Here is a 27464-nt window from a genome sequence, read left to right on the forward strand (position 1 = left end):
AAAAACACACCAAACGATATTTGAATAGCAATCTTAGAATTCGATGGTAAAATATATTCCATGGCGGAACTACTCCGCGCACCTTAAAAAAAGACAGCCAAAAACTCACGTGACAATATCCTACTACTTGATTATGTGTTTTTATTATACGACACTATATCTAAAAACTGATAGTCCTATAAACATCAGCCATATCTATTCATCATCGCTATTCTTTTCATTCAACACCCCTGAAGCCTTAATTAGAATGTCAATATCTTTATCGTTCCAAATTTTGTGCAATACTTTGTTATCTTTACCCAAACTCAACGTAGCAAATTCTAATTTTTCACTATTTATGTTTGAAGCATCCATGGTTTTCGATAAAACCTTGATAGCCAATTCGCATGCATCTTTCAAAGTCAAATCGTCCTTGTAATCTTTCTTCAATAAAGTTTGAGCGGCCGAATTGTTAGCACCAATACTAGTTGCTTTCCAACCACTGTAATTACCAGAAGGATTCGATGTAAACAATTGGAATTGATATCTATCATCATACCCAGCGTAAAGAAAACTAACACCAAAAGGTCTCAACCCACCATGTTGGGTGTAACCTTGTTTGACATCACAAACACGGTTGATCAACATTTCACAAGGAATCTCTTCATCGTACATCTTCAAATATTGTTGAGCTTGAATTCTTGCATTGTTCACGAGAATCGATGCATCAGCGGTCATACCAGCCACGGCACAAATCATTTGATCGTTGATAATATATAATTTTTCAGCTGAGCCATCATCATCCAATAACTTGGAGGTGACCTTTTTTTCACACGCTAAAACGACACCTTCAGAAGATAATATCCCTATGGCTGTACCAGCATTAGATATAGCTTCTTGAGCATATTCAACTTGATATAATCTACCTTCTGGCGAAAAAATAGTAGTTCTAGAATCGTATCTTCTTGACATGATATGTGGTTTTGTTCGACGTGATAAAAGTGTAGTAGTACTTTAAGAAAGATGGGATGCTAGTCTTTTGCAATTATACAATGTTTATGTGAAATCAGAATGATCCTTTTATTGCAATTGAATAGAAACGATCTTAAAGAATTACAACAATACTGGAGAAGTTGTACTAAGTGGTGGTGGCAACAACAGGTCCTTTTTTTTTTCTCCTACAATTTTTTTTTAGCTTCCATTTTTGTCTCCACTATGTCGTGTCGTTATGATATAAATGTCGCAGATCACAAAGTTTTAAAAGGTCCTTGACAACAACATTAACCAACAAGTAAGAATATATTCCAATACCCATTCATCAGTATTAAATCATACTTATTTTCATTACCTATGACTATATTTATAAGTTCAACGAATGTGCCATTGGGATATATAGTACCGCAATTCCCATCGTTATTCTGGCCAGTGGGTTCAACAAGACCATCATATTTGAATTCATATTTGTATTATTCCTGGGATATATGGAGATTCACCGTGTTTTGGTCGCTTCTTCTATCTGGATCATTTTACTTGATTGTCGGTATAATTGCCTCTATGAGTAGTTTTACAAATAAATTTAGACATAACCTAAAGTTTGGGAAACGAGATATGTTAGCGTGTGTATTTATTGTTGTGTTTTACGTATTTGCAGGACTACTAAAAGGGTTTATTGGTGGTGCTATTATTGGAGTAATCATAGCTGCTATTTATCAAGCAGGATCATTGACAATGAGTACATGGATACCGTTAACCTGGGCTATGATACAAGTACTTTATGATATTGTTTCGTCATATCTGACAAGTCAAATCATTCTTTAATTACAGAGATATTAAATGGGGTAATAAAAAAAAGCAAAAAAAAAAAGTGATCTATGCTAACAAAACTTGTTAATACAAAACAAGTAGGAGAAAAATGGTGAAATGTCTATATAGATGATAAATCAGATTCTAATATAATTTTTAATTACTAAAGAGATTCTCTTTTAAACAAAGTATAGTCAAGCCCTTGGTTATTGAAAGAGAGGGGGTAGTAACAACCCTAGTACGCTTTTGCTAGAATAGAATTAAACGCCAAGTTTATTATTCGAAAAAAAGAAAAACAAAATAGAAGCAGAAAAAAAAAATGATTACTACCACCACCACCACTACTACCACCACCTCTATTACATATCAAGTGGCATTGGAGTAATCACCAACAACATGACAGATGCGTTTGATATAGACTACTTATTTATTAATCAATTGGCATTTACATTTAACAAATACATATCCTTGCCATCACTGGGCATTCCCAGATCAAGTATAATCAACACAGCAAAACAGTGTTTGAATTATATGAAACGCTATGAAATTATTCACCCCATTGCGGAGATTTTAGTTGATTATTTATCAAAAGAAGCTAGTTTGGAAAGTAATTTCAGCACGCAATGGATTGAATCAACCCGTTCTTTAAATGGTTTATACCTCGAGCAAGTTAAAGCGGAAATCAAACAAACACTCGAGACTTCAATGCAATCGCTATCTTCTAATGAAGCAGAAGCATTATTTGGCAAGATCAAAAGAGCTATTGCCATAACAATAGTACAAACTAATTATGATACCGGATTAAGCTTATTGAATAATTATGTTGCGGTTGTGGATATTTCGACACAACCAAAAACCAAGGAACAACTTGCGTCAAACGGCTATATCGAGTTTTTGTTCTACCAATACGTGTTGCATATATTTTCCCTGATTTGGTTCCCCTTATACTACAATGAGCTTCATGGATACAACTTGTCTCAAAGACAATTTTCTGGAACATATGAAATTAAAGCAAATATAATTAGCAATTTCTTCAAGACTTTAGAGCAAATTTATTTCAAGGCAATTAATTATTATCACAAAAATGAACTATTATTTGGCCAATACGATAAGGAGACACACTATCTTTGGGCAATTAAATTTTTCAACCTATGTTTATTGTTCAAGCAGTTCAAGCTATCTGAATTTCATGATCAGTTTATTGAGTTTTTTCTTATTGAAAAAGACCCACTTAGTTTTCTTATTGGCAATATGAAAATTCTTTCGTCAAGCTTACTTGTCATGTTTGGGATTACGACTATTTTCTTGAAGCCTTTTAACGAATTGACTTTAATGAAGCTTGATAAAGATGATGCATTAATTGATTTGTTTACCGAAGTACCAGAAAGCTTAGAATTTCAATTATATAATTCCATCATGATCCCCTTGGCAAAATGTGAGTTTAAACAAGTGATTGTGCAATTACAAAATAAGAAGTTTGATGCTGAGTTAGTGGCCCAACTAGAATACAATCTACCCGTCCATTTCAAAAATGCCAGTGGTACCAATGGCTCATCATTAATCAATTATATGGCATCAATAATTGATTACAAGAATTTTTTCGTCATACTTACTAGCTCAAGAAAAGTATCAAGGTTGCAGATGATTGAGTTAATGGGCCATGATACAACCGATGATAGATCGGCTACTGAATTGACCAATGCTTTGATAGGTATAATAGTTGCATTGGGCTTGCATAAATACGGTATCTATTATGATGCCGAAAACCAAATGTTTGTTAATGACGAGATGATAAAAGACAGCAACGCCGACGATGTGGCCAAACTACAAGAAAATATCAACGAATTGAAAAATGAACTACGTGCAGAATCGCTAGCGACGAAAATGACAGGTTTACTATTGGATAAATATTACAGATAATTCTGGTTGCTAGAAAGTAGATAGTAAAAAAAAAAAAAAAAAAAAGATAGTCTATTCTTTTATTAGTCTAGATATTAGTTTCATGATATACAATCTAGCATCTAAAGGATTGAATTTAACTCTACTAATGTCTAAGCTCATTTCGTCCTGGTGTAGAAGTTGGTTTATCAAGTAGCATGTAATCATAATCACATATACTCCACAATCGTCAAAGTTTTGTTGTTGGTCACACTTTAAATACCGTACTTTCAATTTGCCATGAACAATAGTTTTACAGCTTTGTAATTTCTGCACCAATTTTTTCAATTGAATTTCTGAAATTTCATCGTCATCTATTTGCATCGAATCGTAGATGTACAATGTATTATCCAACAATGATAACACCCCAAGTGACCAATGGTCACCATTATTTGCATCTTCCAAATTAGCATCCATTTCATCGATAAAATTTATTGGTAAAAAAATCAACTTCAGCGATTTCAATTCATCAACGGGTAATAAACTCTCAACATCGTCAGGGAAATGCATTAACAACTGTATCAAAGATGGGTACAATAATTGGATTTGGTTGGAAAACTTTCTGCCATGCTTTATGAAAAGTTGGACCACGAGTTCATAAATCAATGAGATGTTGTTGTCATTGAGCCATTCTCCAGGTAAAATATGCTCTAAATCAGATTTATACAATGCTATAGAACGATATTGTAGTATCTTAGTGTCAGTTTTCGGGTCTTGACAAGTTCTTTTTACAATGGAACCAAACAATGATTTCAATTCTTGTTTCGCTAAGTATGGTTTGAAATCAGGAAATTTGGTTTCTTCTTTATTGTCCAACTCTTGTTCTCTCTTTAGCTTTCTTCTTCGAGAGGCATTGATCTTTTTCAATTGTTTAGCCTCTCGTTTTTCTTGCTTGGTGAGTGGTTTTGGTGGTGGAGTTGGTGTATTATCAGGTGCCAGCAGCAGATCATCGGTTTCTTCAGGTAAATATAAATTCCATGGCAATGCCTGCAAACCATTATTTATCATACCTTCATTGTCATTCACTTTGTTTGTTGGTTCATTGGTTATACAGTACCCCTTGTGTTCATCGTATATCACCGAAGCCATATTTTCTATTAGAATCTTTAAAAATTCAACGTCCGTGTGCTCTGGAGCTGTTACAATACTTGATAGACGAAACGAAACGAAACCAACCAACAAAAAAAAAAATTGGTTGATGAGGTCTGGAACAATCAACCACAACAAGATCAACATCTGTTTTTTTCGCAATTTTTCAGAATTTGTTTGTTTGTTTGTTCGATTTGATTTTTTTTTTTTTTCTTTTTCTATCGGTTCATTACTTTTTTGGGCAATTTGGGTATTCAATTCAAGTCCAGCACAAGTTCATACAACCAGATACACATATTCATTTAATGTATACTATTTAGTCTTTTTTTATTATCTTTATGAAGTCCCAATTTGCATTAACCTTAAGACGATTTATATCCACCCGGTCACGTCTTTTCACCACCTATACCACAGGACAGCCAACTTATGAAACAAGGCCTCATATTATCACCCAACCAGGAGACTTGACTCCAGGGATTTCAGCAATGGAATACTATCAACGTCGATTGAAATTATCAACACATCTTCCATCCAAATCATTGGCCATAATTATTGGGAATACTACTCAATTTAGTTCAGGAAGTGTATTTTATGACTTTCAACAGGATAACGATCTTTATTATTTAACTGGGTGGTTAGAGCCAGATTCTATAGTGGTCATTGAAAAAAGGGGCGATAATGGCGCCGATGACGTGGTGTTGCACATGTTAGTTCCTCCAAAGAACCCAAGAAAGGAATTATGGGAAGGTCCGAAAAGTGGATTGGAAGGTGCATATAACATCTTCAACGCCGATATGGTTGAAGATATAAGTCAGGCCCCATCGTATTTGAAGCAATTAATTAAACAGAATGACTATATATATTGGGATAAGAAATTTAGTCTGAAACAAAATGATGGATTGAGGCAGTTTTTCAATTTTTCAAGCAATAATCATCATAGTCAAGATATAAATGGGATTATTGAAAATTCAAAAAAAAGTATACAGAAATTATCACCAATAATAGCAAAATTACGTGCTATTAAATCGGAAGCTGAAATAGGTGTCATGAAGCGATCTTGTGAAATCTCAAGTACAGCAATTAATCGAGCAATGGCTACAGTGGGGTCAGATGAACCTATTGACTCTGAAAACACCCTAGCACGATACTTGGAATATCAATTTGTCAAAGGTGGATGTGAAAAGCAAGCCTATATTCCAGTGGTTGCCAGCGGGTCTAACGCATTATGTTTGCACTATACCAGAAATGATGATTTGATCAAAAGAAATGAGCTTGTTTTTATTGATGCTGGTGGGAAATTAGGCGGTTATTGTGCTGATATTTCTCGGGCATGGCCCAATTCAACAAAAGGCTTTAGTGATGCTCAAAGAGATATATATGAAGTTGTCCTAGCTACTAATAAAAAGTGCATAACTTTATGTAGTGAATCGTTGGGCTACTCGTTCCATGATATCCATGAAGTTTCAGTGAACACATTAAAACATGAGTTGAAAAATCTTCCTGGGTTTGGTGATGTCACCGTCAGCGACATTTCTAGAATTTACTACCCCCATTACGTGGGTCATAATGTGGGATTGGATTTGCACGACATACCATCCGTGTCCAACCGTTCGCCTTTAAAACAAAACCAAGTCATTACTATAGAGCCAGGATTGTATATACCACATGATGGACCGAAACATTATAGAGGGATAGGCTTACGAATTGAAGATAACGTTGTTGTGGGGAAAACCCATAGGGATATACTTAATTTGACGAGTAGTTGCAAGAAAGAAGTTTCTGATGTTGAGGCATTGGTTAGGGGTTGCTTAACATAAACTAGTTAATAGAAGGTTTTTTTTTTTTTTTTTTTGGATAGAGTATCATTTACGGTAGGATTAATTAAAAATGTAAATAGTATTCCAGGAAAGAAACTACTATAAAACTCTACAATACAGTGAATAAAGAAATCATAAAGCCATATTTCAATATATATATATATATATGTTTTACATCATAAGCCTAATCTAAAGACAAGCCCAAAGATTCCCTTTGAGATTTTGAATTTGGATCGTAATAACCAGTATCAGCTAAAGATGTAACCCTTGTACCATGTCTGCCAACAATTGATTCTTCACTATGGACAACACTATGGTTACTAATTCTGTTGTCCCATAAGGCACTAACACCACGGTATTGTTTTGGTTCTTCTTTCTTGTTGTTTTTGACACTTCCCAATTCCTTTTGCCATGACCATCTAACTTGTATATCTCTGTTGGTTTCAATAACTGAATACAAATAGTTCAAAATCAAATCGGATTCTTCAGGCAACAATCCAACAATTCTAACAGTCATGGAACGGTTAACAAACAAGTACTTCCAACCAGTTACTGGATGAGTTCTAACAATTGGGTGTTCTCTTTCAACATATTTAGGGCCCTTCAATGGATCCTTTCTGTCTAAATATTGATGGGCAGATCTGTAAATTGCCGTCTTGCCATCCAAAAACTTTTGTAAAGCTGGAGACAATTTATCGTATGCGCCATAAGTAGAACTCCACAAAGTTTCACCACCAATACCTGGAATAGCATCAAGATGTAAATGGGTGATTCCAGCAGTTTGTTTCTCATGGACCAAATCACTGTGCCATTGAGAGTTACCTTTTTTTGATTGTTTGAAAGTCAAATTTAAGTCCCATCTGTCTCTTTGTTGCTCTTGCCAAATAACAGATATTCCATCAAATTCCTCACCTATTCTTGAGGCTTGTGGGTGTACTTCAACTTGACCCCAATAGTGACCTAATTCAAGTTGCTTCTGAGGAGACAAATCTTGATCTTTGAAGAAAACAACAACTCTTTCCGCAATCAACAAAGCCAATTCATCCTTTTGTTTATCAGTTAATTCGCTCAATTGTAATCCAACAATTTCAGTACCAATATAAGGAGTTAAATGGATGACGTCTTCAGCAGCATCAAATAACAGCTTCTTCTCCGGGTCAGCATTTTTACCTCTTTCAATGTAAGGATATTCTTCATTTCTAATAGCAAAAACTTCATCAACAAATTTTGGCACTTTTTCATTTACTGGGATATAAGGATAACCTTTGGAAATGTCAACACCATATTTGGCGTATCTCTGTTTAGTGGTTTCTGGTAACTTATCGGCCCATTCAGGATCATACCCAGTGATGATCCCCTTTGAGTTTTTGGAATGGCCAATAACTTTTAAGCCAGCTAATCTTTTAATTGTTTCTTGGACGTCTTTTGGTTCTTGGGTAACAGCAGTAGGAGCCATGGTTGATGTAGTTTAGGTTTTGTTTAAAGTTAACCAATAATAGAATTGGAATTAGATCAGATCAAAATAAGGGTTCTTGAGAAAGAAGAGAAGGATGGTTGCCTTTTATATTGAAAAATACCAGTAGAAATGTACAGAATGGGAATATAGGGGATGTATACTCACACTTCCGTTGCTGAGTAATAATAAATGCCACAATTATTTTTTTCTATTTTTCTGCAGAGATTGCAAATATCTTTTGTTGTGGCTGCAATTGATAACAATATACATTTAAAAAAAAAAAGAAGGGATTCTCACATACTGTGGTTGGGACAGATCAATTTATCAATTTATTTCGCGGACAGAGATTCTTGTCCAACGTATTACTTCCATATCTAATGCCACATAAACATTAAGCTTCTTGATTAGATCTATATTGTGGCTACATAAGAATCGCCTGATAATTTCTGTATTAGCTGCAACTTCATTAATTAAGTTGGTATTATATTACTAATCAACCTAAGAGGGTATCTAACATTGAACAAATTCTCTACAAAAGTACAAGTAACTGACCATGATGACCACACCCCAGATTATTTCTCCTTCCCGTAATCAAATCGTGGATTCTTGGCAATCAAATCTTCAACTTCTTCGTTCATCATCTCTGTTACCCGTTTATAAGTTGGGTTATTTTTAATCATTCGACTCCATTTTGCTAAATGGGGATAAACTTTGCGCAAATCTCTCTTTTCTCCACATATTTCTCGAACACCACCAGGATTATCAAAAACATTTTCATAAACTGGGAAACTTAGAATCACATCTGCCCCAGTCAATTTGTTTCCAACAAAAAATCCAGTTCCATTTTGTGCTAGTCTATCTTCCAAGTATTGGAAATTCAAATACCATTCATGCTTATAGTATCCATTATTAATTGCTTTGGTGATTAATTTCACCACTGCTTTTGTTGCAAATGGCGCAACATGTTTAGCCACAGAATTAATCAATAACGCCATTTGGATATGTTGCAATGAACCTTCTGCATAGTGTAAATAGTAGTCAACTTCTAGTTGTTGCTCCTGGCTTATCGGATTTAAAATATTCTCTTTATCGTAAACCCGCAACAAATATTGAATTATGAATCCCAGCTCGGTTATTTTGATTGGGGGTCTCCCGTCACCAAAAAAGATTTCCAAGATCGGGGCTTTGCCTAGTTGATGAACATCAAATAATTGTAAAGGTCCACGCCAAGTTTCTGGATGCCTTAGGTATATTTTCACTTCATAATCAAGTTGAAGTATTTCTAGTAACCAAAGAATTCGGTGTGTTCTTGAATCATCAAGCCTGGTAAGTTGTTAGTTAATCGTTCATTGAAAGTACCTATGCTAAAGTGTTCTCTTTTAGTCCTGTTAAGAAAAGCCGTAAAGCCCTTGCAAATTATTTTCAATACATACCAGTGTAGAATGAATCTATCTTCACAACCCTTGCTTTCCATTGTAATTATAAGACAAATTAATAGAGATGTTGGTTTCCTAACTAATATGAAACGAAAGAAAATTAATCCTTGCAGAAGAGTAAAACTGAACTCCCCCAAAAATATTTTTTTCTTCTTGATAAGAGGGAAGTAACTCCTGTCAATTTATAGTATCTTAAATTCAATTTACGTTATTAAACTTTAGAGAATATTGCAAATGGTTACCATTTAATTCATTTTTACTTATTACTTTATTGAATATAATGGGATGACTTACAATATTACAATTCCCAAAAGAGAAATCTTATCCCAAACAGGAAAGTTTTTAGTTTTGTAGTTCTGCACCAAAAAAAAAAAAAAATGCGGAGAAACTGCATCTCCCGCCATCACCTCCACAACACAAACCTTGCCAATGTCAAATAATCAACTGGTAAGGGATTTTTAGGTACATTGTCTGGTGGAGCACTATGATATAGTAAACACAAAGGAGGTTCTCTTTTGATATCCAGTCCCCCTCTTTGTTGCAAACTTTTCATAATTACATTTTCTTTTACGTGGAATATGGGTCAACAAAACTCTATGAAAGATACATCTAAAGAAGAAGGTGATATCAATCTTGTGTAATTCTATTATAATGTTATTGTATGAAAAGCTTGGACAGTTTGTATATAACCAGCTTTAAAAACCGTATTACTTATTGTAGTTTTTGATTACATTTGTACAGTAATCTTTGGCGTAATCAACATATACTCAAATTGGAAACGTATTTATATCACTAATCCAATGAATTTATTAAGTCAGTATGTACAAAAACCAACAATAAGCTCCTTACTATCATAGATTTCATTTCTAAAGAGTCTCTTTGATTTTTACATATTTGAACTCATATCTTATGGTGTCGTTTGCAGAGAAGATTGTTTCCATAAAGACACAAATCGAACATTCAAATCGCCCAAAGCTATCTTAAATATCAATATTGCTTATAGATTCTGTTTGTAGTAGGTATACGTATAAATCAGCAAACAATGTGATCACTAAGTCTTCTTGAAAGTCTACAACCATAATCTGACATTATTGATTTATGTCTCAATTGTCGTGCAATTATGATCATTTTTTGCTCCCACTACTTGCTTCATTCAAGCAAATGATTTCTTCCTTTCTTTTTTTTTTTTTTTTACTTCTTCTTCTGTTTCACCTTTTCCTCCACACAGTTAATACACCATGTCACAACGAATTGCAGATTTTGTTTCCAAGATAGCATTGCCGGCCGGTATCACCATTGCATTGGCGCAATCGGCCTTGTATGATGTTCCTGGGGGTAAGCGTGCGGTTATATTTGATCGTTTAAAGGGGGTCAAACAGGGGGTGGTTGGTGAAGGTACCCACTTTTTGGTGCCGTGGTTACAAAAGGCGGTGATATTTGATGTTAGAGTTGAACCACGAGTGATTACCACCACCACGGGGTCAAAGGATTTACAGAATGTTTCATTGACATTGAGGGTGTTGAGTAGACCTGAAGTAAGAAAGTTGCCCACCATTTACCAAACTTTGGGGTTGGATTACGGAGAAAGAGTGTTGCCTGCTATTGGTAATGAAATATTAAAATCGATTGTGGCCCAATTTGATGCTGCCGAGTTGATCACCCAGAGAGAGGTTGTGTCTGCGAGAATAAGACAAGAGTTGTCGAGAAGAGCTGCGGAGTTCAATATAGAGTTGGAAGATGTGTCGATCACGCATATGACATTTGGCAGAGAGTTCACCAAGGCTGTGGAAAAGAAACAGATTGCACAACAAGATGCAGAAAGATCGAAGTTCCTTGTGGAGAGAGCAGAACAGGAGAAGAAGGCTGCGATTATCAGAGCTGAAGGGGAAGCAGAGTCGGCAGACGTTGTTTCCAAGGCATTGGCCAAAGCCGGGGACGGGTTATTGATGATCAGAAGATTGGAAGCATCGAAGGATATTGCATCGACGTTGGCAAACTCGCCAAACATCACCTATTTGCCTAACGGCGGTGCTGGTGGCGGCGACAGTGATGGATCTAAAAACTCATTGTTGTTAAATATTGGTCGTTAAGTTGTTTATTTGTACATAGAAGTCCAATATATATATAGGAGAAACAGCCAGTTTATTAGATGTTGGGCTTGACAGTTTCGTGTTTGGCAACCAATTCTTGAGCCTTGATGTATTTGGGTTCTCTTTGCATGTCTTCTGCCCATTGGTTCAAATGTGGATACGTTTTCTCGACATCTCCAGCACCAAATTGTTGAGCCCCACGTTTGTTTTGGAAGATGTTGGTAATCACAGGGAATTCCAAAATAATATCAGCTCCAGAAAGTTTATCGCCAACAAAGTACTTGCTGCCTTTTTCGTGTTGCTTGTGTATGATGTCTTCCAAATAGTTTAGGTTTTTTTTCAAGTCTGGAATGTAGAATGCATCATCAATCCCACCAACCAACAAGCCCATTAAGAACTTGGTTCCAAACGGTGCCCTCTTTTTGGCAACTCCATGAACCATAAGGGCAACCAATTTTGGCTGCAAGGTTCCTTCTGTGTAATGTAAAAAATAATCAACTTGGCTCTGAAACTTAGAATCGGTAGGAGTTAAGATATTGGTAGTGTCATAGTTTGATAAGATGTAATTGAAAATATGGCCAGTTTCAGCAATGACTTCTGATTCACCGGTCTTGGTGTCAACAACTTCAATTACAGGTGATTTCCCCAACAGGTGAACATTCTCCAATTCCTTGGGTGCTCTGAATTGTTTGTTTCTCAAATAAACTTTTAGTTCGAATGGGATATTCAACTCTTCTAATAACCAAAGTACTCTTTGTGAACGGGAATAGTTAAGCCTTATGTGATTAAGCGTTAGTTGGGGGAAACACTAATATTTAGTTTGCTGTTGCCAAACGACTCATATACATACCAATGAACAATGATTTTGGTGTCAGACATCTTTTGGAAATTATATTGGTTAATGTGTACTTGCTGTTGACAGTAAAAGAGATGCAAAACTTGATCAATTCTCATTCGAGAGTTTATGATAGCTATTTATATTTCTTAAGCCAGTTCCCAAACCTTAAACTTATATTTAAAACAATTACTAATACATATATTCTATATACACTGTTGTTGGCATAGCTTTTAATTTCATTTATCATAAAAATCGGACGGGTAATCTCATATTAATTCGCACCCGCAATTCACGGTGTTCAATATTTATCCGCACAAGCTATTCAGAAACTGTTAGTATACGCTGAATTTTCGTAAGAATTAGTCCTAGTTCGGCTTCTATGTAAAAAGTATCCTAAATATCTTTCTTTTGTCTTCCTTTTAAACTTCTTTTCTAGCTCTTCTCGAGTGAAACTTTTTAATTAATATTGATCTATTACACTCGACTAGGATCAAGGCGTTTTATCTTTGAGACACAGACTGTATAAACCAACAGAAAATCCTATAATGAATATCTAGACGAACATGGTTTAGATAGCCTAAAACATACAGCATTATCCAGTTCCTAAGTGACTATTATTGTAGGGGGTTGATTGATTGATATGGGTATCACCTCATATGTGGGGACAAGTGAAACAATAAAACAGAACATTTGATGAACAATTAGTTGGCCATGAAGTGCACGATGGTATCGAATAAGTTGAATATTTGGAGGACTTAATTAGTTTAAAACGAAAGTTTTAGTGGCCTTCAGATGTAGCTGTTATTGTATTGCAAATTATTAGATACCATTGAAGGTTTTTTTTTTTTTGGCAACTGTAGAATTTGATACTGTTCACGGATAAATAGATTCTTCCGTTAAAGTTTTGGCCACAACGTTTAGCAAAATATCTGGGTCGTGAAAGAACCTCCCATTAATTGGCGCTTGGGACACATCTCATATGCAGCCACAGTTTCTCAACGACTCATTTTCACCAAATTCGAAAGTATTTACAAAGTGAGCTGGTGTAAGCACAAAGATATGGAACATTCGAATTTTGCAATTGCGCACAACTTAGCCATGAATAGATTTGCAAGAGGAATTACCAGTCGACTATATATTCGATCAATTTATTTGAGAAACACGACCAATTTTGTTGTTCCTGAAAATTATAAATCAAATAGGTCGTTGCTCAAGCAGTTGCCATGGAAAACAGGACTTGATATCTGGTGGAAGTCCTTGTCTCCAAATAGACTTTCTGATTTGCAGAAAGAGTTAGTGAAATTTATGCTTCCCTCTCATTTGCAAGAAAACCAGAGAATAATCAAAGAGCTCAAAAAACAACTATCGATGACAAGGGCAATTATATCAATGAAGTTGGATTCAAGATTATCAACAATGAAGAAAAACCAACAAAGCATCTTGTTTTTATCCATGGTTATGGTGCTTCTTTGGGTTGTTTTGCACGGAATTTTCAAATAATCAACAAGTTCAAAGATAACGAATACAACTATCATGTTCATTTCTTAGATACTTTGACATTTGTATTGTCATCAAATCCCAAAGTGAATAATGGTACCATAAATTAGCGGCGTATTCCTGCTCCTGCCACTGTGAAGTTAATTGATAAAATCCCAACCGACTCAAAAAAGTTGTACCGGAAGTACTACAAATTAATTGAGGGATACCAATTGGATCCAGAAAATTTTGAACAATACACAAGTTATTTTACTCCAATTTTAAAAGATATAGAGAAATTTTATTGCCGAGCGATAGATAATTGGCGAAAAAATAATGGAATAGAAAGTATTGACTATTTGGTTGGTCATTCATTTGGAGGGTACTGGTGTGGGAGCTATTCAGTGAAATTCCCTGATAATGTAAAAAATCTAGTCTTGGTATCACCAGTCGGTGTAGAGAGACACGTTCAGGCTGTCACAAATACCGACCCAATTTCAAATAGAATTATGGCGCCGACGCTCAATCCCACTCTGTACAATTTCTTAAGCCGCCTTCCTATCCTATCGATGAAACAACTTCTCAGTTGGTATTATAAGCTTCCACATTTGCCTAGATTGTTACCATTTTTGGGGCCTTGGGGGGTTCAATTATATTTCAAAATGTGGATGGGGAAGTTATATAAAATAAACAAACTTATTGATAAACATGGAGGCCCTCAAGAAATTTTTACTAACAGCAATGATTTAGTTTATGGTAGCAAAAAAGAACTCCGACTTATTATTGAGTATCTCTACAATTCTATTACCAACGGATCAAACAGCGACATTTACAGCAGATATTTATTAACTCCTGCAACAACAAGCAAATGGCCGTTGTATGATAAATTCTACGAAATTGTGAAACAAGACCCTGGACGATTAAAGTTCAAAGTTCATATAATGTATGGGCAATTTGATTTTATGAATTCAGAAGCTGGTGAAAAATTGGCGAATTTGCTGAATGAGAATAAAGTTGAGGCTAGATATTACGAAATCAGCGAAGGTGGTCACAATCTTTACATTGACAATAATCAAAAAATATTTGAAATTGTTGTGGAAGATGCTACCAAAGCTAACAATTGTAACTGAAACTATTTATTTACCCAAACTATAGACTTGTATAAAACTTTTATACTAAAATAGAGAGATTCCTTGAAATTCAAGAAATTGTAGATACTATTCTGTTCAACGGCTTTAGATGTCGAATAAGATGGGTTGAAATTAGAGGTTAAACAAAGTATTCAGTAAGAACAAAATAAAAACGGTTGATTATTTGCAAAAGTTCCATTGTTGTGCAATTTTGTGTTTCTCTTCTCAATTATTGAGCATTCATTGGCTATTGATAAGTGTCTACTTTCATGTAATTGACAATTAACTTGTGACGATATATTTATTGTTTTAATTTATAACCTGAACTCCTTTCTTTTGTCACTATAGTTCTATCTTATCAAAGCGTATTCTTAAAACTTTTGCGATGGGGTGAGATTATTGAAAGATTATAAATAATTGATTGCCATTGGCATAGAATGCGCGCGTATCGACAGAATTGGCAACTACTTCCGTGAGTTTGATTGTTTCAGACGTTTTTCTCGGCATTTTTATCCAACTGATATCTGATTTACAAATAAATAGATAGTTTTTTAGATAGAAAAAAAAAGACAGTTTATTGATAGCACTAATAACCATTCATGTGGTTGATTGAGGTTGCTATATCAACAAGTTATCTTTCGAGGAATATGATTCAAGTAAATGTAGTTTACAGAGTATATTTAAACGGAAGTGTGGGGTAATAAGTCAAAACAGATAATCAGCAATGCCATGAGCTAAAAATGCAAAAGTGGCACTCCCTATATTGCTTGGTTGACTTGACGTTTCAAAATCAATCAGGAAGCTGAATAAAATGTACGAGCAATCGTAGGAGCAGAGAAAGTAGAGTGGATGTGCGACTATCTTATCAGTGGAAATATACTATTCCTTTTATTTGTATTAGGAAAATGCCGTTCAGTTCGATAACGATATTCTCCGAATTAATTAATCAAAAATTAGAAGTTGCATAAACTGTAAGGGGATAAGCAATCACAGAATTTTCGATTCAACTTTAGTCAAAGAGTTTTACTTCAGTATAAAAAATAAGCATATTCCCCTTCTACCAAAAATGCATTCTATAAACTCCGTGGAACGATAGTTGTTGACCAAGAGCTAGTATAAGAATGTCCGAAAAAAAAGAGTTGGAAAATCAGAATACAAACATCGAACCGATAATTTCGTTCACCAAAGAAGATATCCAAGATAAAGAACCACATGTTTTAACAACAATTATTTCCCCCTCGGGCAAGGAGATTGCTATTACCAATGACGTTGATCAAGCTATGAAGCTCGCTCTTGAGCATAAGGGTGAAACTATCGAGTTGGACAAAGCTCAGGCAGATAAATTACTTCGAAAAATTGATTTATACCTATTACCCATCATGTGTTTGTTGTATTGCTTTCAATTCATGGATAAATTAACGACAAGTTACGCCTCAGTGCTTGGGTTGAGAAAAGAATTAAATATGCAAGGTGACATGTATAGTTGGACTGCTACTGCATTTTACTTGGGATACCTCGTATTCGAGTTCCCAGCATCAATGCTTTTACAGCGGTTCCCCGTTGCCAAAACAGTGTCAGTTTTCATTATTCTTTGGGGGATGATATTGGCCTTGCATTCTGTTCCCCAATACCCTGGCTTCATTGCCTTGAGGACCATTTTGGGAATGTTAGAACTGAGTGTGACACCTGCGTTCACCATCATTACATCTCAATGGTACAGAAAGGAGGAACAATTTCTTAGAACTTCATGGTGGTTTGCTTCTAATGGTATTGGAACCATTGTAGGACTGGCTATTGCTTATGGCTTGTACCAGAACGATGGGAACTATTCTTTACCCGCTTGGAAGCTCGTGTTTGTCGTCACAGGTTGTTTGACAATATTTTTGGGCTTTGTGATTATGGCTCACATTCCTGATACCCCAGCAGGTGCTTGGTTTTTAACGGATGAAGAAAAATTAATGGTCGTTGAACGTATTAGAACCAATCAACAAGGGTTTGGTAATACACATTTCAAAAAACATCAATTTATCGAAGCATTGACAGATCACCGAACTTGGTTGTTTTTTTTATTTGCATTGTCCAATAATATTCCAAATGGAGGTTTGACAAGTTTTGGTACCATCTTGTTGAACGAAGATTTCGGCTACACCCCATCTAAATCACTTTTGATGCAAATGCCGCAAGGAACTGTCGAAATTGTTGGTTGTGTGTTATTTGCTTGGCTTTGTAAGTTTCTCCCATCCCGTATGTTGATGGGTGTTATTGCAACATCTATCACTGTTTTAGCGGAGTGTCTCTTGGCTTTTTGCAAAGGCAACAGTGCAAGATTGGCTGGTTTCTATCTTTATTTGCTAGGGCCACTTGGGTTCATTTGTTGTTTATCATGTGTATCTTCTAATGTTGCAGGACATACCAAGAAAGTGACCACCAATGCCATGTATTTGATAGCTTATTGTGTTGGGAATTTGATTGGTCCCCAAACATTTATCAGCACACAAGCACCAAATTATACAGGAGCTAAAGTTGCTATTGTTGTTTGTGGATTTGTTTCATTGTTTACATTAATTGCAATTTATATTTCTTATCATATTGAAAATAAGAAAAGAAATTCCAGGCCGCAAGTTGATATGAGCCATATTGAAAACTATGAGTTCGCCGACTTGACAGATAAAGAAAATCCAAATTTCAGATACAGTATTTAAAGTCTTTTTGTATTCCTTATAGAGTTCTTAATTGAGTAAATATTTTTAAAGTTGAACTGGATTAGTTTTAGTTTATATATAATTTATGCTAATACTAACGTGAATTATTGCTTATGCCTCACCCATAATATTGGGCTTGAGTGAACACTGAACAAACATAGGTAATTGAAATAACGTCTTTTCAACGGCAAAATTCCACTCCTCCCAAATATACTTTTTTTGAGTCCATAAAACCATAATAACCTGTGGTTGGCTTGTCACTCTTAGTTTATCCTACATCGTAAATGAATGAAAATTGTGTCTCTGTCCTATTTATATTGCAAATCTTCTCAAAAAAAAAAAAGTAGAAATAGATTAGATATGCAAATACTGTTCCTGGCGTTACTTAAGCAAAATTCATTTTCTCTGTTCTGTGTGTCTAACTCTCTACTTGTAAATGATATAAGTTAAACTCAAGTGGTTGTATTATTTAACTGGTACATTCAGTTTTCTCTGACATTCCTGATATGTGTTGACCTGATTGTGTTACAGAATCAAAGCTCATCACAGAAACTAACATGTGGGAAAAAAAAAATTCTGAAAAAAAAAAAATATAATTGTACAGTTAACCACCACACCCTACAAATCACAAATTACTTGAACAATGTCAGATACCAAAAATATCGAGTCTTTGATTTTGGATGCTGGTCCATTAATCACACAGCCAGCTACTACTTTACAGCAATATGCCGTTGCATATTATACGACACCAGGGGTACATAGCGAGTTGAAAGACGAATATTCCAGACAACAATTAGCAATTTGGGGTGATAGTTTAAAAATTAAACAGCCAAAACAGGAATACATTGATAGAGTTGTCAAGTTTGCGAAATTAACAGGTGATTATTCTGTGTTGTCGGTAAATGACTTGCACATTATTGCATTAGCATATGAGTTGGAGTGTTTGAATAATGGTGAAGAAAATTTGAGAAGCTTCCCCGGTGAAGTCTTGAAAAGCCAACAAGTTGAAAATGAGAATGGCACAAGCAAATTGTCAAGCATTATAGGGGATGATGACGGGTTTGTAGTTGCTACAAAAAGAAGAGGTGGCAGAAGACAAAGAGAGAAGGCAGAGTTAAGGAAGAAAGGGTTGTTGCCAACATTTTCTCCAAAACCAAAGGGTGACCCAGAAACAGAAGAGCCTGATGAGTTATCAAATGTTAGAGCTTCCAATGAGACATCCGAAACAGATTCTGGGAAAGAATCCGATGTGCAAGAACAGAAAAAACAAGAAGAACCAGCACCTGGATCCAAAACTGCTGAAGTAGATGAAATAACCGAAGAATACAATGAAGACGATGATGATGGAGAATGGATTACTCCGGAAAATTTACAAGAGGAGATATTGAAAGACAAAAATGAACAAGTGCAAGAGTCTAATACAACCGGTCCGCTTATTAAAGTGGCTCTAGCAACTGGTGATTTTGCATGTCAAAATGTTGCTATGCAAATTGGTATAAAGCTATTGAATGCGATGTCAGGGAAACAGATTACTCGAGTGCGTAATTACATGTATAGATGCCATGCCTGCTTCAGGTTGACGCCAATGAGTAAAGATGGTAGACCGAAGCATTTTTGTCCCAAATGTGGTGGTAATACATTGTTGAGATGTGCTGTATCCATTGATAACGAGACAGGTAAAATAACTCCTCATCTAAAACAGAACTTCCAATGGATCAGACGTGGTGAGAGATACTCGTTACCTTCACCATTGAGTAAGAATCAAAAGAAATTACAAGGTAACGGTGGTTACCAGCATAATAAAGAAAACCGTCACAAATCGTTGCAAACACCATTGATACTAAACGAAGATCAAAAGGAATATCAGCAGGCGTTGAAAAATGACGAATGGGAAAGAAAACAACAAGAGAAGATGTTACAAGATTGGATTGGGGGAGGCAGTGCAGACAATTTTGTGTCTCCCTTTGGAGACACAGTTAGAAACTCTGGTGTTAAAGTAGGACGTGGAAGATATGCTAACTCTTCCAAGAAGAAGAGAAAGTAGATACATGTTTATACGGATAGTTAATGTAACAAATCAGCGAAATTTATCAAGTGTAACCAAATTACATCCTAAAGATCATGTGACCTATAGAAACTACTACACTAGCCATTATTAGGCCCCATATATGATGTAAAAATTGACACTAAACGAGAATCGCCCAAAAAAAAAAAAAAAAAAAAAAAAAAAACAACCCAAAAATAGAATTAGATTGGGGATTTCTTTCTTTCTTTCTTTCTTTCTTTCTTCTCTCCTTATATATATATATATTTATATCTATACCAAGTTTGATGTCTGGAAACGGTGCTGCAAATGCAGCAGCATTGGCCGCATTTAATAATATTGGAAAGAAGAAGAAAGAACCTGTTACAAAGTCAAATGGATTGGACAACAGCACGAATCATCTTGGCGCAATTGGAAGTAACTCCAATCAAAGCAAACAACAACTACAACAACCGCTACGAATTCCATTACCTCCTCATCCTACAAAAAAACAGAGTACTAAATTTTCACAACTCAAAAGACTAAATACAGCGCCAGTCACGGGCTCTCTTCAGCCAGCTTTGCAAATTGTGCTGCCGTCAATAAGCCCAACTCGACCTTCAGCTCCAGCGTCGGCTTTGGATACAGAATCTGATTACTTTTCACTTCTGCCACATACATTCCCAACTAAAAATGAGCTTGCAAAATCTCCTCAAACTCCACAAGATATGCTTAGGAATGTGAGACAATCGATAGAGTTGAAGGCAATACCCAACAATGCTCCAGCTAAACGACTTTCAGCTGATTACTCGCCGCAGGAAATGTTGAAAAATTTGCGACATTCAATACATTCAAGAACAAAAACGTCGCCAATGTTAACTACCGGTGATAGAGCAGGCCAAACCATGTTGGCCGAAATGAGAGATAGACTTGAAAATACCAGAAGAATTGCTTCAAGTAGTGTCGCCAGTTTATCCTTATCTCCTAACGTGGATTTTCACAAAAGCACTAGTGATGTGAGTAACTCGAGTCATCACTATGACTTTGATACAGTGTCCACGGATTCTTTTGCTTCTTTTAATTCAAGCATCAACGAGAGACATCTACCACACGGAATAAGCATTGATGTTACGAATCATGATAGTAACGAGGACGAGCTTGATGATAGAGAAAGGGAGGAGGAAGAGGACCAGGAACTTGTAGATGCTGGTGAATCTAGAAGTATAGATGATAAGGTGACGGTTTCTAATCGTCTTCGGAGGAAACCGCCACCTGGAGAAGACTTTCAAATGCTGCTAAATGACAAATCTCGAGAAACAATATCGAGTGGATCATATTCTCTAAATCCTGATGAAATCTACTCATTTGCAGATCCTGACCTGTACGAGAATTTGATTTCAGAGGTGGGTGCTGGAGATACAACCAAATTATTTCCCCAGTTTCCCGATGCAAACCATTATCATCAACACAGTTCAAAGTTTAGAAAAAAGCATCAAAGGGTAAAACCAATTAATGGAATTTACTATCATGATATGGATCTGAGTAACAACAGTGACACCGAAGAGTCGTCCAGCAATCTTCCACTGAGATCAACAACGCCTTTACTTGGTCAACCACAACAGCAAGTGCATTTCAGAAGCACGATGAGAAAATCGAATACTAAAAAGGATAAAAAATCAAAGTTTAATGAGTTGAAACCGTGGAAGAATCATAATGAGCTCAATTATTTAACTGATCAGGAGAAAAAGAGATACGAGGGGATCTGGGCCAGTAATAAAGGAAATTATATGAATCAAGTGGTTATCAAACTCCATGGAGTCAATTATGAGACACGGAAGGATCCCAAGAATGATGTTGAAATGGAGCACTCAAGAACTGCCGCATTACTCTCTGCTGCAGCTGTTGAAGAAAGTAATTACAATGGCAACAATAGCTTACACAATTTGGATTCGGTCGAAATCAACCAGTTAATCTGTGGACCTGTAGTAAAAAGGATTTGGAAACGTAGTAGATTGCCTAACGATATATTAGAAAAAATATGGAATTTAATTGATTTTCGACGAGATGGTACGTTAAATAAAAATGAATTTTTGGTAGGCATGTGGTTGGTGGACCAGTGCTTATATGGAAGAAAATTGCCGAAGAAAGTCGATAATGTCGTTTGGGATAGTTTAGGCGGAATTGGTGTCAATGTCACTGTCAAAAAGAAAAAGTAAATTAGTGATAATAGATTTGTAGGTTATAGAATTATACAAAAGGAACAAATAGTATGGCTAATGGTAGAAAAAGTTAGATGATGGGTGGGTGGGCCTGAGTTGATGTGAGATGAGATTAAGTAGTAATTTTGCATCAACGCTAATTATACACGACTTTGATCTATTTTTACATGCACGCCCAAAAAGTTGTCAAAAGATTTTTTTTTTTTGTGTGTGTGTATACTTTTGGAACCATCAAGCCAAAACCAAAAAAAAAAAACAAAACAAAACAAAGTTTCAGCAGCCACCGGATTAAAAACCCGAAAGAAAAAAAAAAATAGAAAAAAGAATAATTCAAAGAATCACTTTTTATTCAGACTAATCTTTTATCAAGTAAGGATATTTATTTCCACTCCAACACGTTATATCCACCTTTGGAAGATAATTTATTGAATTTACATTATGAATCTCCTTGATATGTTATCAAAGGATCCTCCGTCCTCATTGTACAACCCAGAACCAGAGGTAAATATTCAAAATAATGCAATCAGCTTTAACAGCAACGGAATTTCTAATGGCATTTCTATTAGCGAGAGCCAAGACACAAGCACAATCAATAATGATAGCAACAGCAATAACAATAACAATAACAACAGTAGTAGTAGTACTCCTAATATAATATATCTTCCGACATTGTTAACTGAATTACAGAAATCTTTAGTCGAAATGACGTTGCATTTGTTCAGTTCTGAATTGTTAAATACCGTGCGCTCGAAAAGATTGAGAACGAGCATTGATAACTTATTGGACTCATCGAATACTATAGAGGAAAGTGATAAAAATACTAATGAAAACAAGATATCATTATGTTTTGAACAACTTTCAATGATATGTAATCACCCTTCATTATTGATTGATCATTTCATCCCCAAGAAAATGCTATTACTGGAAACAATTGAACGACAACTTAATTTGAGTGGTAAATTGGAAATCCTCAATCGTATTATTGATACTTTGATAGAAGAAAAGCCTTCCAAAGGATATAGAATAATTGTTGTTGCCAATAATGTCAAAGAACTAGAACTAGTAGAGGGTATTGTTCTTGGCAAAACATTGTACTATATAAACTCCGCTAATGCAAAGTTATTTGAGGATAGACGCTTTATACCAGATTTGAAGGATAAGTCTAGTAACAAAATATTTATAAACTTGCTTACTACACAGCAATTGTATAACAATTATGTATCTGATAAAGATGGCGAGTCCTATGATTTGATATTTTCGTTTGATCCTAATTTGGATGCTCAAACCCCTAGTATTGAGATTTTCCAACTTGAAAATAATAATCAGTGTCCAATACTAGTGCCAATACCGGTGTTTACACTTGAACACATTGGTTTACAATTACCCCAACCGCGGCAGATAGATTTCACGGATTCCATCGATACAGCATTAAACAAATGGAGAGTCAAATGCATAAATACTTTGGTGGTGAATTTTTTCAATTTGGATGAAATGAGCAAAGAGTTTTTCACTGAGAATTACGGTCTTAATATGAAAGAATTTTGGAATTTGATGCATAATGATCGCCAAAGTTTGAGCAAATTGATACAAACTTATAATGACCAATTGGTATTGCTGTTTTCTGATGATAAACTAATCAAAAAATTAAATTCCTTTTATAATCGATATGGAAGTGGAGGGTTTGATCAAATAAGCGATGCAAACTGTCACCTATTCAAATCTAAGTTGGCTGAGGCGGTATATCAGAAATTTATGGATATAGATAAGGAAATTGAAGAAATCGAGCTTAATCTAAATGGGAAACGGGAATTTGAGACAGCAAGACAATTGCATTATGACGATGATGAAGATTTTGTTGCAAGCACTTACAAAAGATTTAAGAGGTTGAATGACGACGCCAGTGTGTCTGACCGCAAACTAGCTCGTGTAGATACTGATCTAACAAAGCAAAAACATAAATTGATTGCTTTAAACAATAAGTTGGAATATTTAATGGATATTTCAGATGACGAACTAACTGATGACGAACTAAATGATGATGAAGAAACAAGTCAAACACGAACGTTGGAGAGTTTACAACAAAAAGTGGAAAAACTAAAGCAAGAGTTTAATAGAATAAATGAAGAATGCGATGCAACTAGAGAAAAGTATCAATCTTCTTCTAGTGTTGCTCTCCAGCTATCACAAAAGTTGATCCGTTTAAAGCAACAAAATGAGAAAATAGACAGGAAAATATCGGGACCAGGAATGGCGCAGTTACCAGAGTTGATTGAAAAAGATGCATTATTGAGCTATGAGTTGAAATTAAAACATCTTGAGAAGAAAAATGAATTTATGCAACAATTTTTCCTGTCTAAGATTGAATCGTTATATCAAGAACGACAGCAGTTATTAGAGAATTCTGGTTCAGGTGCCAATAATAGACAAAATAATCGTGCCAGTCGAGCTGCAACTCCACTTTAACATGTCCCTCAATGATTTCCTTCTTTTTTTTATTTTTTTTATTTTTTTCCCCCCCTATGTTTTGCTTTTTTCCAACATATGTACATAAATGCATGTTTAATATAATTTATAGCGTATTTTCTGACATGCAATTGCAAGATTCTGATCAGAGATATCATGATAAATGAGATTTCAAATTATGAAAAGTTGGCTATACCAAAGGGGTAGAAGCTTCACGTTTGGACAACTTGTATTATTGTTGAATCTACAGAGTTCAGTATTTGTTAGACGTCGTTTATGTATACATATCTACTCTTTAACACATCCATAACAAAGACTCGGTTCATTATATCACATGTGATGACTGGGAAGTCCAAAATTGCGAGAGAAAAAGAAAACAAAAAAAAAAAAACACTAGACTTTGTTTTTCAATTGATCCGAAACTTCCATATCAATTAATAAACACAATTGTCCATTTTAACTTAATTGGTTGATTAGCTAAAATCAATCGGAATCGTTTCATTATTGTTTAAAGCAAAAAAAAAAAAAAATTCTTTCATCATTGCAAGACATTTTCTTTCGTTTTATTTTGTTTTGTTTTGTTGTGTTTAAGTTATATAACTATCACTGTTCTTCATAATTGAAGAAAAAGGAAAAGAAAAATCCCACTCTGCCTTCCCCCTCCTCCCTCAAAAAAAGGAAAGGTAAATCTTAATACACATTCTTTCAATATCAATCCTAGGTACTTTCGTCTAAAACTTTCTTTAGATACTTGCATCATTTGGAGTATTAATTGTTTATACTGGAATTTTCATTTAATTGAGTATTATTATTATGATTGAATTCAATTCAATCACAATTCCTCGGAATTTCACTGAATTCCAACTCACGGCATTACAAATCTATTTTCAACTAAAGATTTTATTTCTCACCGCATACTGTACCCAAGGATCATTTGACTTCAACGGTGCTATTTGTTTAGCAAGAGATGTTTTCTTTGGCTATTTTGTATACATTCAATTGTTAAAGCTCTATCGAGTTCTAAGAGGGTATGGTATTATAGAGTCTATTCGAAAGTTATATCGATATGTTAGTTCTACTGTATCATCTCAAATCTTTTTATTACCATTTATCAAATCCAAAATTGATAAGGAATTGCAACTGACTATTGTCAAGGTAGAAGAAGAGATTATGAAAAATGATCCACAGCTATTGCAGTTTCCTGCATTGCCCGAAGAAGGTATTGAAGCTGCTAATGTTTCTTTGGAATTGGATAAATTGCAAAACTTAAAACATTCTGATTGGATCAATGGAAGAGTTAGTGGGGCAGTGTATCACGGAGGCGAGAATCTATTGTCATTACAAGTTGAAGCTTACAAGAAATATTCAGTGGCCAATCAATTACACCCTGATGTTTTCCCAGGTGTGCGTAAAATGGAGGCTGAAGTAGTTCATATGGTTTTGGATATCTTCAATGCTCCGAGTGATGGGTGTGGATCGACAACTTCCGGTGGCACAGAGTCATTGTTGTTAGCTGGGTTGTCGGCAAGAGAATATGGGAAGAAATATCGTGGAATAACTGAACCGGAAGTCATTGCCCCCGTGACTATACATGCGGGAATTGAAAAAGCCTGTTTTTATTTTGGAATGAAATTACACAAAGTAGAATTGGACCCGGTTACATTTCAAGTTGACGTCAAAAAAGTAGAAAGATTAATCAATAGTAACACAGTATTAATATGTGGATCAGCGCCAAATTACCCTCATGGGATAATTGATGACATAGAGTCATTGTCCAAGGTGGCAGTTAAATATCACATTCCGTTGCATGTTGATGCATGTTTAGGATCATTCATTGTCTCGTTTTTAGAAAAATCAAAAGTACATGGGGATAGGAAATTGCCTGTATTTGATTTTCGATTACCAGGTGTCACATCGATTTCATGTGATACTCACAAATATGGGTTTGCTCCCAAGGGGTCTTCGATAATCATGTACCGTTCGCCTAAATTACGTGAATGTCAATATTATATTGCGAGTGATTGGACGGGTGGAATGTATGGATCCCCAACTTTGGCTGGCTCTAGACCAGGGGCTTTAGTAGTTGGATGTTGGGCTACTTTAATCAATATTGGGAAACAAGGATATACAAAGTTTTGTTACGATATTGTTCTGGCAGCAATGAAAGTTAAACGGGCAATTGAAAATGACCCAATACTATCCAAGCATTTACAAATCATTGGGGATCCAATTGGGTCAGTGATTTCATTTCAACTTGCACCTCAACAATTGGGAAATTTAAGTATTTACGAAATTAGTGATTTGTTAACTAAAAAAGGATGGCATTTTGCGACTTTACAAAACCCATCAGCATTACATTTTGCATTTACAAGATTAACTGTACCCGTGGTGGATGAATTAATCGCAGATTTGGTCGACGCTACAAAAGAAGCTGCAGCAATTGCCGAGGAACACAAGAAGAATGGGGTGACCAAACCTCCAGGTGATACTGCAGCATTATATGGTATAGCTGGCAGTGTACATACAGCTGGGTTGGCTGATAGATTAATTGTTGCATTTTTAGATACCTTATACAAGATTTGATACTATAGAGTCGGTGGGTGTATCTCTGAACACGAGTAAGTATTCAGTAATCATTAGAAAGTGAACTAAATTGTAATTAATTGTAGCTATGTCAATCAATAATGAAAATATTTCAGTGACTCATTGACGTTATTCACACATCATCCAAAATATGAAACTATTGATGTTGCTAATCCTACCAAAAAAAAGAAAAAAAGAGCGCCATGCCAACAATGACTCAATTAGGAAATCTTGAGCGCGCTTAAATTAAAAGAACCTAAAAAAAAAAAATTCTGAGCAACTTGACAACCAAAGAGAAAAACAACAGAAAAAGAGAGAGATGGAGATAAGCGATCAAGAATAGTCTACTTTTTCTTTTTTTTAATATGTCATACTCTAACTTAATTTATACTGTTGATACTTAAGATTACTGTTATTGGATA

At 35.3% G+C, this 27464-nt stretch overlaps 14 protein-coding genes and 1 pseudogene across 14 annotated transcripts, besides 3 other annotated features; 10 read left to right on the top strand and 5 right to left on the bottom strand. All coding sequences in view use genetic code 12, as the record gives it.

Moving 5' to 3' along the window:
• Window positions 1-195: 195 nt before the first annotated feature.
• CD36_83530 (proteasome subunit, putative) lies at window positions 196-951 on the bottom strand (the record flags this gene model as incomplete). Its single annotated transcript, XM_002419231.1, has 1 exon — window positions 196-951. The coding sequence occupies one exon, from the start codon at window positions 949-951 to the stop codon at window positions 196-198; it is 756 nt and encodes a 251-aa protein (XP_002419276.1).
• A 378-nt stretch (window positions 952-1329) lies between these two features.
• Window positions 1330-1797, top strand: CD36_83540 (uncharacterized protein ypr153w homologue, putative; the record flags this gene model as incomplete). The annotated part of the gene is made up of 1 exon (XM_002419232.1): window positions 1330-1797. One exon carries the CDS (start codon window positions 1330-1332, stop codon window positions 1795-1797), a length of 468 nt encoding a protein of 155 aa, XP_002419277.1.
• Window positions 1798-2178: 381 nt separating this feature from the next.
• CD36_83550 (conserved hypothetical protein) lies at window positions 2179-3702 on the top strand (the record flags this gene model as incomplete). Its single annotated transcript, XM_002419233.1, has 1 exon — window positions 2179-3702. The coding sequence occupies one exon, from the start codon at window positions 2179-2181 to the stop codon at window positions 3700-3702; it is 1524 nt and encodes a 507-aa protein (XP_002419278.1).
• A 51-nt stretch (window positions 3703-3753) lies between these two features.
• Window positions 3754-4956, bottom strand: CD36_83560 (ubiquitin-like-specific protease, putative; the record flags this gene model as incomplete). The annotated part of the gene is made up of 1 exon (XM_002419234.1): window positions 3754-4956. The coding sequence occupies one exon, from the start codon at window positions 4954-4956 to the stop codon at window positions 3754-3756; it is 1203 nt and encodes a 400-aa protein (XP_002419279.1).
• A 191-nt stretch (window positions 4957-5147) lies between these two features.
• Window positions 5148-6626, top strand: CD36_83570 (metallopeptidase, putative; the record flags this gene model as incomplete). The annotated part of the gene is made up of 1 exon (XM_002419235.1): window positions 5148-6626. The coding sequence occupies one exon, from the start codon at window positions 5148-5150 to the stop codon at window positions 6624-6626; it is 1479 nt and encodes a 492-aa protein (XP_002419280.1).
• A 184-nt stretch (window positions 6627-6810) lies between these two features.
• CD36_83580 (alpha-ketoglutarate-dependent sulfonate dioxygenase, putative) lies at window positions 6811-8082 on the bottom strand (the record flags this gene model as incomplete). Its single annotated transcript, XM_002419236.1, has 1 exon — window positions 6811-8082. The coding sequence occupies one exon, from the start codon at window positions 8080-8082 to the stop codon at window positions 6811-6813; it is 1272 nt and encodes a 423-aa protein (XP_002419281.1).
• Window positions 8083-8654: 572 nt separating this feature from the next.
• Window positions 8655-9556, bottom strand: CD36_83590 (glutathione S-transferase, putative; the record flags this gene model as incomplete). The annotated part of the gene is made up of 2 exons (XM_002419237.1): window positions 8655-9405; window positions 9516-9556. 2 exons carry the CDS (start codon window positions 9554-9556, stop codon window positions 8655-8657), a joined length of 792 nt encoding a protein of 263 aa, XP_002419282.1.
• A 1200-nt stretch (window positions 9557-10756) lies between these two features.
• CD36_83600 (subunit of the prohibitin complex, putative) lies at window positions 10757-11608 on the top strand (the record flags this gene model as incomplete). The annotated part of the gene is made up of 1 exon (XM_002419238.1): window positions 10757-11608. The coding sequence occupies one exon, from the start codon at window positions 10757-10759 to the stop codon at window positions 11606-11608; it is 852 nt and encodes a 283-aa protein (XP_002419283.1).
• Window positions 11609-11663: 55 nt separating this feature from the next.
• CD36_83610 (glutathione S-transferase, putative) lies at window positions 11664-12487 on the bottom strand (the record flags this gene model as incomplete). The annotated part of the gene is made up of 2 exons (XM_002419239.1): window positions 11664-12384; window positions 12459-12487. The coding sequence occupies 2 exons, from the start codon at window positions 12485-12487 to the stop codon at window positions 11664-11666; spliced, it is 750 nt and encodes a 249-aa protein (XP_002419284.1).
• Window positions 12488-12776: 289 nt separating this feature from the next.
• Window positions 12777-12979: a mobile genetic element.
• Window positions 12980-13505: 526 nt separating this feature from the next.
• On the top strand, window positions 13506-15052 carry CD36_83620 (annotated as a pseudogene).
• Window positions 13506-15052: a sequence feature (Similar to S. cerevisiae ECM18;~in-frame stop codon; apparent frameshift - no splice consensus sequences).
• A 1121-nt stretch (window positions 15053-16173) lies between these two features.
• Window positions 16174-17754, top strand: CD36_83640 (allantoate permease, putative; the record flags this gene model as incomplete). The annotated part of the gene is made up of 1 exon (XM_002419240.1): window positions 16174-17754. The coding sequence occupies one exon, from the start codon at window positions 16174-16176 to the stop codon at window positions 17752-17754; it is 1581 nt and encodes a 526-aa protein (XP_002419285.1).
• A 114-nt stretch (window positions 17755-17868) lies between these two features.
• Window positions 17869-18284: a mobile genetic element.
• A 113-nt stretch (window positions 18285-18397) lies between these two features.
• On the top strand, window positions 18398-19798 carry CD36_83650 (pre-rRNA-processing endonuclease, putative; the record flags this gene model as incomplete). The annotated part of the gene is made up of 1 exon (XM_002419241.1): window positions 18398-19798. One exon carries the CDS (start codon window positions 18398-18400, stop codon window positions 19796-19798), a length of 1401 nt encoding a protein of 466 aa, XP_002419286.1.
• Window positions 19799-20085: 287 nt separating this feature from the next.
• On the top strand, window positions 20086-21993 carry CD36_83660 (protein involved in regulation of phosphatidylinositol 4,5-bisphosphate concentration, putative; the record flags this gene model as incomplete). Its single annotated transcript, XM_002419242.1, has 1 exon — window positions 20086-21993. The coding sequence occupies one exon, from the start codon at window positions 20086-20088 to the stop codon at window positions 21991-21993; it is 1908 nt and encodes a 635-aa protein (XP_002419287.1).
• Window positions 21994-22434: 441 nt separating this feature from the next.
• Window positions 22435-24459, top strand: CD36_83670 (histone deacetylase complex subunit, putative; the record flags this gene model as incomplete). Its single annotated transcript, XM_002419243.1, has 1 exon — window positions 22435-24459. The coding sequence occupies one exon, from the start codon at window positions 22435-22437 to the stop codon at window positions 24457-24459; it is 2025 nt and encodes a 674-aa protein (XP_002419288.1).
• Window positions 24460-25272: 813 nt separating this feature from the next.
• CD36_83680 (dihydrosphingosine phosphate lyase, putative) lies at window positions 25273-27042 on the top strand (the record flags this gene model as incomplete). The annotated part of the gene is made up of 1 exon (XM_002419244.1): window positions 25273-27042. One exon carries the CDS (start codon window positions 25273-25275, stop codon window positions 27040-27042), a length of 1770 nt encoding a protein of 589 aa, XP_002419289.1.
• Between the last annotated feature and the right edge of the window lie 422 nt (window positions 27043-27464).

This window comes from Candida dubliniensis, chromosome 3 (genome assembly GCF_000026945.1).
Source record: "Candida dubliniensis CD36 chromosome 3, complete sequence".
NCBI lineage: Eukaryota > Fungi > Ascomycota > Pichiomycetes > Serinales > Debaryomycetaceae > Candida > Candida dubliniensis.